The sequence below is a fragment of the Leguminivora glycinivorella genome, chromosome 27 (genome assembly GCF_023078275.1).
Source record: "Leguminivora glycinivorella isolate SPB_JAAS2020 chromosome 27, LegGlyc_1.1, whole genome shotgun sequence".
In the NCBI taxonomy this organism is placed as follows: Eukaryota; Metazoa; Arthropoda; class Insecta; order Lepidoptera; family Tortricidae; genus Leguminivora; species Leguminivora glycinivorella.
The window spans coordinates 654,373-665,730 of record NC_062997.1 but is presented as its reverse complement, the minus strand read 5'-3'; the positions used below and the strand labels follow the sequence as shown (position 1 = coordinate 665,730).

Here is an 11,358-nt window from a genome sequence, read left to right as displayed (position 1 = left end):
GCTCATAGCTTACTAGCTCGCGGTGGGACCAGTGCCTAAAGCCTGACCAGTTTATGTTAGTGTTGATTCATTAAAAATGTGGGTATGTGATGAGACTGAAGAAAATATACGTTTTGTTTGAATTTTTTTTTTATTTAATGGGACCCGTAGCGACATCTATCGCAACCGTGCCAGCTTGGTTGAAGTCTTGGTGGCTCAGTTGGCAGAGCGCTGTAGTATCGATCCAGAGGCGTATTCTAAGCCTAGTGGCATCGATTGCAGACGTTTCTGCTAATCAGAAGTTAAAAATTTGTTTTTTTCCCCTGATTTAAAGCATAAAGCAAGGATCATCTAAAAATATTGTAATAGAATAGGCTAGTTTCCTATACTTAAAATAAAATATTGCAGTGCACGAAATAAAGCACCACATAATTGGAAGAAAAATATGGACAGTAGTTAGGTTTTAACTTAATTTCTATTTAATAAATCAAAGAGAAAGATATATAAAGAAAATGAATTAATCGTGACGTCACTAAGTATTTCATAGTTTTTTTTATACTACGTCGGTGGCAAACAAGCATACGGCCCGCCTGATGCAAAGCGGTCACCGTAACCTATGGACGCCTGCAACTCAAACAGTGTCACATGCGCGTTGCCGCCCCATTAGAAAGTTGTACATTCCCTTTTGTTGTGTTAAGTACACAGCAAAAAGGTGTACAAGTTCTAAGGAGTAATTCAATATTATTCTTAGTAATTCAATATTAGCAAATTGTTTTGACAGTTCTTAAAAAGAAGCTGATTTGACTACCAGGAAACTAGCCTATTATAGACGGTCAACCAAATCATAATTTATACTGGCTATAGTATAGGGATTACGGTAGTGCAATCAATCTGTTACTTAATAAACTTATATTCTGGTTTTTCCTTGATATAACATATTCCTTAAAACGTCATTATTTCAATAATTTTCCTGGCTATAGTAGAACCTACTTGTGTAACTCATTATGTATCAGTTAATGTTATATTCATTTATTGAAAATACATATACTTAAAAAATATTTTCACTAATTTAAATCATATATTTTTGAAGGAGTAATAGCTTCAGTTATCGTGGTTGCTTAGTAAATCATGTTTAACTTAAAATTGTGTTTTTTACAAGTGTTGATATTATTTCGTTGTGATGTTATTTGTGAGTATCTAAATCATACCTATTTTTAACCCCCGACGAAAAAACGACGGGGTGTTATAAGTTTGACGTGTCTGTCTGTCTGTTTGTGTGTGTGTCTGTGTAGCTCCCGAACGGATGAACCGATTTAGTTTTATTTGTTTGAAAGCTGAAATAGTCGGAAGTGTTCTTAGCCAAGTTTTATGAAAATCGGTCCACTATGTCGCGGTCGGGGGTTTTATCAAAATGTATATTTTGTTTTAGGCGAAAAAGTATCGAATTTCGAACTGCATCAAGATTATTTTCTAGCTGGCACACTTGTCTTTACTTGCAAAGCATTTGTTAATCCAGGGGATGTGCTGTCTTGGTACCAGATTAAAGGTAAAAACTTAAGTAGCTAATGTAGCTAACACACGGCCGCACAAGCACCGTACCGAACCAAGGTCATCCAATTACAATCCTGTAAGTGGGGGCCCACTTACAGGTGCGGTGTGGCCGTGTGTTAGCTACTCTTAAGGCGCTAACGCACGACCGTACGAGGACCGTACCGCACCAAGCTCATCCAATTACCACGTTCACGGACAGCTAGTGACGTCATCTGTCATAGACCAAAGGAAAAAAATGACTACGCGCATGCTATAACATACGTGTCCACGAATGTGTTACTATCCTATAAGTGAGGTGCGGTGCGGTCGTGTGACGTAACGTAAGCACAGTTAAGTAGCAAAGAAACGGCCGCACCGTACCGCGACCGTGAATTTTTTTCATGTAACGGAAGAGCGAGAAAAAATGACTTATTCGCTCTCTCCTATAGGATAGTAGATAAACATAATTTCTATTAAAGATGGATGCCCTTGGTGCGGTGCGGGCATGTGTTAGCACTTTTATGCCGTGGTTTGCGTGTACGACGATGGTCGCGTGATGGCGCGGCGCGACTAAATCAACAAACCTTCGATCAGTTCGATCTCTATGGAAGCGTCTTACAGTTTGACCAAAAAGATAGAAATTAAAGCTGGCAACAGACATTTTTAAATTTCATAATGTAAAAAAATCATAACCTTATAAAATTACATTTTTAAATTGGTTACTCGTCGTTAATTCGCTTCTACTCATTTCCTCAAAGGTTGACTGGAAGAGATCCCATTAAGGGATAAGTCCGCCTACATTGTATATTACTGACTCTGTAACTGTGTCTCTTTTGTTTCCTTTATGTACAATAAAGCTTATACATACATAAATTAGATCGACTGCCTTGCCACACACATTCTTAAAATTCAGATTATTCGGAATCTGTCAGATCAATCTGAAAAAATCATAATCTTAAAAAATAAGACAGTGTGTGGACAGTTTCGAAATTGTATAGAAATACAGTCAACCTATGTTTATTTATGATTGCAGGCCCTGATCATATATTATTGCGAAAGGTCCAACATACGAGTTCACGATCTATGCTGGGCCTCACCATGAGTTTGACCCTAAAGCAGCAAGACTATGGGACACATATATACTGTAGAAAGGATACCTATTTGGCGGGAAATACAATCAGAGAAGAAAGCGAGAAAATTATGATCGCCTTTACAAAACTTAACCATTTTATTGGTAAGATTAATTTAAATGAATTTATATTTTAGTTCAGTTCAGTTTTTAAAATTAAATGGCTTCAGTCCGTTTTGACTATTTCGCCAGCGTCAAGGTGATATGAGCAAATTATTAATAATTTTTGTACGGTAAGTACGACAGTGTACGGTGAATTAGCAATTTAGCACTTGTAAATTGATAGCTAGATTTTACAAGAGCACGTGGACTACCGGCCGTTGACGACAAAAAAGTAGCTATACGCGTTTCGAGATTAATTCTTCTTCAGCTCCTCACTAGAACTACTAGTTTACTGTTTAATAAGCTATCGATATTACACTATGACATTAATGAGCAAAAGAAAAAGAAATTATTCACAACACTAAGATGGCATTCGCACCGGAAGTCCTACATTTATACTTAACCCGACGTTTCGGATATGACATTACGTCCCTGGTCACGGGTAGACTGTCTGGGAGTTGTATCAACATCTTCTAGCTGACCGAGTATTTCGAACTACTCGCACTTGATTGTCATTAGTCACTTCTGCCACTCTGCCTACATACAACACTCATAATAATTCATAATACTTTATTGCAACCATGGTAATAATTATAGGTACTCACGACATCCGGTGGTATGCGACCGGAAGTTTTTTCACGTTTACACTTGCTAATCACCGGATTCCACGAAGATGAAATCCCTTGCCCTTCATTTTGATTGAACGATGTTTCTTAATTAATAATATCATTTCATTTCATTTATTGTTATAACTGTGTAGTGTGTACAGTGAGATCGCATGCATACATAAATAATTTCAACAGTTTGCCCAAAAGTGAAGATCGTGTAAGTTTAAATCAATATATAAGATTATTTACTATAAATATCAGTGTAAGTACCTCATTATACCACTATACACCATCATGTTACTTTATTACTTGGTAGAAAAAATGTCACGGAAAATTATAAAGAATTTTATTAGAGATCCCAAACGGTTAAACAGCTATCACACAACATAAACACCGTAACCGATACTTTTCGAGTAAGTTGATAGTATGTGCATGACCTTGGTGCGGTGCGGTCGTGTGTTATCACTATAAAGTGGCTAACAAACGAAACAAACGCACTTTGGAAGTTTTTCTCGTAAGTAAGAGCGAGAAAAAATACCTCTTCCTCGCTCTCACTTGCGTGAAAAAAAGTCGAAGGTCACGGTGCGGTGCGATCGTATGTAAGCACTTTTATTATACTTTGCTACTTTCGATAAACTGTTTCCAAAACGTGCTGCTTGGCAAGTTGTTTAAGCCTGGCGTCCACTAAGAAGGAATCGAGCCGTGTCGAATCGAGTTCTCATACATTTGAATGCCATTTGATGCGTCACCAATAGACGCAGTCCCATAAGAATTGCAAGAGGCGACTTAATGAGACTCGACTCGGCGAGCCTAGTGGACGACAGGTAAGACAAAAGCTAGGAACATACTACGTGGACGTCCGCGGTCGCGCGACCGCGACCGCGACCGATCAGTGTGCACGGTCTTCGAGACGTGGCTTCGGCTGACCAAAACATCCAGCGAGCCAGATTTCGATCAGACGTCCGTGCACTCAAGGCCACGTCCACGGCCGACGACCGATAGTTTGCACGGTTAAGCTAGAAACATATTACGCGGACGTCCATCGTCTTTTTTTCCAGAAACACCCAGAGTTACCGTCACTCCGAACATTAATCCTTACATCTTCAAAGTGGACGGAAACATAACAACTTTCATTTGTAACGGGACCAAGCCAGTCGATGGGAGGAAACTCAATTGGTACATCCAAGGTATTTGTTACATTATCCATACTAATATTATAAATGGGAAAGTGTGTGTGTCTGTTTGTTTGTCCGTCTTTCACGGCGAAATGGAGTGACGCAGTGACGTGATTTACTTAAGAGGAGATAGTTAAAGGGATGGAGAGCGCCATAGGCTACTTTTTGTCTCTTTATAATCCCCCACTTCCCTAAAATGGGAGTTGAAGTTTGTATGGAACATTCCGCAATTTTCGAATTGAACGCGAGTGAAGCCGCGGGAAAAGCGTATACAATAAACTTTTGTGAGTGTAAATTTCCGGCCTGCTGCCGGGGTGGTGTAGTGGATAAGCACGTTAGATGCGAATCCTGAAGACCCGGGTTCGATTCTCGGCTCCGCCACCAGTAGACCAGGGGCCCATTTCTCGAAGCTACAAGTTACAATTTACAAGCGGTAGTCAATGTCTAATATGACAAGTTGGAAAGAGACTTCCGCTTATAACTTTCAGTTTTGAGAAATGGACCCTTGGTAGCTTTTTAGTAATGTACCTTTATTTCAGTTTTTAATTTTTTTTTCCAGAGCCGAACTCGAAGCCAAAATATTTAGAAACTCAACTATGGGATAACTCATCGTTCATAAATATTCTACCATTAAAATTAGACGAGACATACCACAGGAAAAAACTGTTTTGCGCTCAAGACTTTGAGTTCAAATATACGTATCCGAATGGTTCGTTCTACATAGAAGGATACAATGAGCTAGTGAGGTCTAACATGATCGAACTATTAGATCGAGGAATTCCTGATAGAGGTACAGTGGATGAGGGTAGTGAAATGGTGAATGAAGAGTCAAAAGACGATGGGAATGTAGAAAATAATGTGGCAGGTAAGGTATTTTTATAATCAATTAAAAATTCCAATGAAATTATAAGGTAGGTAACACCTGTTAACACCTTGCGCGTTAACGTCAATTCTTGAATTCTACCACTACCAGCCAGCTTAAGACATCAAGTTGAAATTTGTATGAAATTACTTTGCACTCTTGTGGATAGAATGCAATTTTGCTATCCATTTTCGAATAATCAAGAGAGCCTTTACCAGTTGGTGTGGTGAAAATTAAGATTTGTTAGCTCAGATCGCTCAGATTTCAAATATCAAAACTAGTTTAGTGATAATATGTAGATCGTATAAACCTCAAAGACCATTTTTTTTAATTATAAATGGGCTTACTCGTGGCCACAGACTAGCCAAAGGCAAAGACGTAGCCTACGATGGAGTGAGCTCGCCCAGAAGATGCCTGTTCACTCTTGATTTGAAGGTTGCCGGGTTATATGAGACCAATATACTATTTCTTTTTTTTTAGGGTTCCGTAGTCAACTAGGAACCCTTATAGTTTCGCCATGTCTGTCTGTCCGTCCGTCCGTCCGTCCGTCCGTCCGTCCGTCCGTCCGTCCGTCCGTCCGTCCGCGGATAATCTCAGTAACCGTTAGCACTAGAAGGCTGAAATTTGGTACCAATATGTATATCAATCACGCCAACAAAGTGCAAAAAAAAAAAATGGAAAAAAATGTTTTATTAGGGTACCCCCCCTATATGTAAAGTGGGGGCTGATATTTTTTTTCATTCCAACCCCAACGTGTGATATATTGTTGGATAGGTATTTAAAAATGAATATGGGTTTACTAAGATCGTTTTTAGGGTTCCGTAGCCAAAATGGCAAAAACGGAACCCTTATAGTTTCGTCATGTCCGTCTGTCCGTCTGTCCGTCTGTCCGTCTGTCCGTCTGTCACAGCCGATTTACTCGGAAACTATAAGTACTACAGTGATGAAATTTGATGGGAATATGTGTTGTATGAACCGCTACAAAATTATGACACTAAATAGTAAAAAAAAGAATTGGGGGTGGGGCCCCCCATACATGTAACTGAGGGATGAAAATTTTTTTTTCGATGTACATACCCGTGTGGGGTATCAATGGAAAGGTCTTTTAAAATGATATAAAGTTTTCTAAAAAACATTTTTCTTAAAGTGAACGGTTTTTGAGATATCAGCTCTCAAAGTCGTAAAAAGTATGTCCCCCCCCCTCTATTTTTATAACTACGGGGTATAAAATTCTAAAAAAAATAGAGGTGATGCATGCTAATTAACTCTTTCAACGATTTTTGGTTTGATCAAAGTATCTCTTATAGTTTTTGAGATAGGTTGATTTAACTGTAATTTTGGCAGGTGTATAAATTGACATAATAAGTTTATTATATTTGCTGCTACGGAACCCTTTGTGCGCGAGCCCGACTCGCACTTGGCCGGTTTTTTGATAATATTAATATTCTAAACATTAAATAAAATGTCATATACAAAGAAAAAGTGACCAAAGCCTCCAGTGCTCCGAGCTGGAATCGAACCAGCGTACTCCGCTTACCGGGCGAATGCCAGAACCACTCGGCTATCGGTCCACGAAAGCAAGGGTCGAAATTTCTAAGTATATGACATTTCCGAAGGCTCGTGGCGCCCTACTAAGTGTTACTACTTAAAATAACAAGTTAAAATATTTTCTATGAAAGTAATTTAATTTGTTCTTAGAATATTAATATTTTCGAAAATAATCGCTCCTAAAGGAAAAAAAAGTGCGTCCCCCCCCCTCTAACTTTTGAACCATATGTTTAAAAAATATGAAAAAAATCACAAAAGTAGAACTTTATAAGGACTTTCTAGGAAAATTGTTTTGAACTTGATAGGTTCAGTAGTTTTTGAGAAAAATACGGAAAACTACGGAACCCTACACTGAGCGTGGCCCGACACGCTCTTGGCCGGTTTTTAATTTTAGAGGCTAAAATGATTAATTACCTATACTTGTTACAGGTCTCAAGGTCAACCAAAGTTCTATGTCTCCTTTAGTCTACGCGATACCAGCTGTAGTTGCTGCGATGTTGCTAGCTGCCACAGTGTGGCTCGTTTGTCGACGGCGACATCGCGCGACAACATCGCCGAAAAACGACCACGAATGCATTTACGTACGTTTTTACAAGCTTTTATTCAACTTGCCTTGTTAGTTGTTAGTATGTTAGTTTGGGTCAAAACGTAGATTATAAATTTGATCCACTTCCCGGTTTCCGATTGAGCTGAAATTTTGCACACTTATGTAAATCACGTGACAATGCAATATTATGATATCATGGATCTGATCTGATGATGGAGAAGAAAGGTGGTCATAGGAACTCTGTTATAAAACGTCGTATCCACATCGAGGAAGGGGTTTTTAGAAACGTCTCGGAGAGCAGTAGATGACTGTTGAAAGAAAGGTACCTACAGTCTTCGATAAAAGCTTGTGCCAAGAATGAAATTTTTGCAAAAAAACTTATTCTCATTAATAGAAGCTCACTCTATAGAAGGCCAAGCAAATCTTGTCACCAAAAAAGGCCCGGAATTTTAGTTTTCTATGACATGATAAACCTTTGCCCTACATCTTCAATCAATTTTAAGTGTTATGGCTTGTCGATGATTCCGCCTACGTCAAGGCACACGTTTTATTCTTAAAGGCAGTTGACCTGTGGGCCCTACCTACATGCGCGAATAGTTAACTCAATTCGTGCATTTTTTTGTCTTTTGATCGTATTTTATCGCTATTTCTTGCATATGCTCCCCTAGCGTCTCGCGAGCATAGAGTTGAGGCAACTGTATGGCAAAGCCTGAAGCCGCGTCGGCGCGACGTTGTTGAGGCGTCTTATTCCATACAGTTGACCCGACGCTACGCTCGCGAAATGCTAGATGTGGGTTTGGGGTTGCCCTAATTCCTAATGTCCCTAAGGGTGCGCGCCCACGGGCGACAAAGTTGCTCGGCAACTTACGTATTTGTATGAAAAGTTGCTTCGCTTCGTGAGCGCACTTTCATACTAGCCCATGGTCGCGACAAAAAAGTCGCTTCGAGAAGTCACCCGTGGGTGCACCCTCTAATGCATTTTATAAAACTTTTCCAGGCTACGACTACATTGAACTACGTTACTTTGGACCTCAAGAGGCCGACGTGCGAATACACCTCGTCTCAGGCGCAGGAGAAATCACCCTACGCTCAGATCGTTGGCGTTTACAGACCTAACTTGAATCAGCAATGATACATACATTTTTATATGTTTCTAGCTTAACTAAATTCGCAAATTGTGAAATGCTGCATACTAATTTACAGCCCCCATTTTAGGGAAGCGGAGGTTAGAAAGAGCCTATGTCACTTTAAAAATACAAAATACAAAAATACAAAATCATTTATTCAGCAAATAGGCCACGGGGGCACTTTTACATGTCAACATTACAGAGTATTCATTAAAGTTAAACAAATGAAATTAATAGAAATATTAACTAAAAATATTAATCATAAGCAAAGTAGCTATACACTGATATAGAATTAGAGATGTATAAAGTCTCTAAATGTCATATTATTACTAACTATAATCAATACATAAAGAAAGTGCAAACAGATACAAAGATAAAAGAAATCTATAATACTTCAATAGTTGTAAAAGACTGAATATTACAAGTAAAAATATTATACTTAATCAAATAATCCATGGAGATGTATAGCGTCTCCAAGAGTCAAATTTTATAAAATTAAAATATTTAAAAGTAAAAACCTTTGTCAAATAATACAAAAAAAATACGGAAAATGAACAGCTAAATTACACATTTCAAGAGATGTACAAGTCTCTAGTTGTCAATCATTAAAGAACAAATCAAGTTTACAAATAAGGGCCAATCAAGGTTACAAATTAAGTTTAAAAATATAATCAAAATCTCAGAGATGTATAAGGTCTCTAAGTGTCCAAAAAACTAACATTAACTTAATCAAACGACAACAAGGTCATTAAAGTAAGGAATCTATTTTAAAATAAAATATAATCAAAATCTCAGAGATGTATAAAGTCTCTAAGTGTCCAAAAGCTAAAATTAACTAAATTAAACGACAACGTGATGGTCTCTAGTGTCATCCTTAAGACATTACTTACTTAAGTTTAATTCTTACAAGAACCGAATGTAGTGTCTCGCAATCCGCTCAAAAGTAAAGTTAAATAATCTAACAAAACATGTGGCCCAGGTAAGCTTGAACAGACCAGTCTCCACAAACAGCACCCGTTCACGAGTATGACGCGTATCTCAGCCATCGCCTCCCTCAACCTCCATTCGGGAAGGTGGCGACCCGATCAACACGCCACCGTAAGCAAAGACTTTTAAGCGAGCATGACATGTTCAAGCTAACAGCAAATTGACAAAAGAAAAATCGACACAGTGAAACACGACATTAAGCTTGTAGGTGACATTAAAGAGGGCAACAATGCCTAGTATAGCTATACATAACTAATTACATGCTCAACGTGACTTAGAGATGTAAAGGTTTCTAAGGGTCAGTGTACTATCATACTTTAAATAAATTTTATATTACTACGCTATATAATGAAAACAAAAATCTTAGAGGTGTATAAGGTCTCTAAGCGTCCTACTAACATAACTAATGATACAATACAATCACATGAGAAAAATTACGCTGTGTCATTTTTACTGGATACTAGTACGGTTGTATTACAAACTTCTGCTACCATAATCAAGCTACTGGCTTAAAGGCATTTTTATCATCTATAAAATCATTTACCGTATAGTAAGCTTTACCTAGCAAACAGCGCTTAACATGTGACTTAAATTTGCCGAGTGGCAAGTTCACTACATCAATGGGGATTTTGTTATAAAAACGTGTACAGTTCCCAACGAAAGACGTACTAACCTTACGGAGACGGTGGAAGGGCACGGCAAGTTTATGTTTGTTTCTAGTGTTATAGTTATGGATATCACTGTTAAGCTTGTATTCATGGATGTTTTTCCTAGCATACATAATATTCTCAAGTATGTACTGAGAGGCAACGGTAAGAATGTTCACCTCTTTGAATTTCTCTCTTAGGGAAGCTCGAGCGCCCAGTCCATATATGGAACGTACAGCTCGCTTTTGCAGCACAAATATCGTCTGAATATCTGCGGCTTTACCCCATAACAGAATTCCATACGACATAACACTATGGAAGTAACCAAAGTATACCAGCCTGGCCGTCTCTACGTTTGTTAGCTGTCTGATTCTCCTTACTGCGTAGGCAGCTGAACTAAGTTTGTTAGCTAAAGTAGCAATATGTGCGTGCCATTGCAGTTTTGAGTCTAAAGTGACTCCCAGGAAAACAGTTTGGTCTTCAAACTCCAGCGTATCACCTTTTATTTGGATTTTGCTGTTATTTATCTGCTTGACGTTAGGTAACGCAAACTTGATGCATTTGGTTTTCTTGGCGTTCAAAAGTAGATTGTTTGCCGTAAACCAGTTAACTATAGTTGATAGGGCATCATTAATACTGTCGAAGCTATTTTCCTTCCTGTTCACTTTGAATATAAGAGAAGTGTCATCCGCAAATAACACTATATCATGTCTGCCTTTAACAAGAGTGGGTAGGTCATTAATATATACTAAAAAGAGGAAGGGACCAAGAATTGAACCTTGAGGCACTCCGAGGGCTACCGGGGACCCCGCCGAATGAGTTCCATTAATAACTACTCTCTGAGTCCTATCCGACAGATATGATGAGACTAAGTCGAGGGCACCGGCTTTTATCCCGTAGTGGCTTAATTTTCGTTTTAAATTTTCGTGATCTACGCAATCAAATGCCTTGGACAGATCACAGAAAATTCCAACAGCATCTTGAGCTTTTTCCCAAGCGTCAAAGATGTGCTTTAGGAGTACCGCACCAGCGTCAGTGGTTGATCGACCTTTGGTAAAACCAAATTGATTGCTATCAAGCAGTTTATTTCTGTTGAAATGCGACAGCAGTTGATTTA

At 38.6% G+C, this 11,358-nt stretch overlaps 1 protein-coding gene across 2 annotated transcripts; it reads left to right on the top strand.

Annotated features, from left to right (window-relative positions):
* The first annotated feature begins 1,038 nt into the window (after window positions 1-1,038).
* LOC125240353 lies at window positions 1,039-8,723 on the top strand. Of its 2 annotated transcripts, XM_048148254.1 has the most exons (7): window positions 1,039-1,168; window positions 1,409-1,525; window positions 2,543-2,743; window positions 4,407-4,535; window positions 5,083-5,388; window positions 7,363-7,514; window positions 8,478-8,723. In XM_048148254.1, exons 1-7 carry the CDS (start codon window positions 1,108-1,110, stop codon window positions 8,610-8,612), a joined length of 1,101 nt encoding a protein of 366 aa, XP_048004211.1. In that variant the 5' UTR covers window positions 1,039-1,107; the 3' UTR covers window positions 8,613-8,723. The 2 variants fall into 2 exon arrangements, with proteins under 2 accessions (XP_048004211.1, XP_048004212.1); XM_048148255.1 differs by lacking the exon at window positions 2,543-2,743.
* The last annotated feature ends 2,635 nt before the right edge of the window (window positions 8,724-11,358 follow it).

Excerpts from the sequence above, each read along its gene's own strand:
- LOC125240353 (XM_048148254.1), top strand. The coding sequence starts at position 1,108 with ATGTTTAACTTAAAATTGTGTTTTTTACAAGTGTTGATATTATTTCGT. Across the intron at positions 2,744-4,406 it reads AAAACTTAACCATTTTATTG|AAACACCCAGAGTTACCGTC; the intron begins GTAAGATTAATT and ends CTTTTTTTCCAG. Across the intron at positions 7,515-8,477 it reads ACGACCACGAATGCATTTAC|GCTACGACTACATTGAACTA; the intron begins GTACGTTTTTAC and ends AAACTTTTCCAG.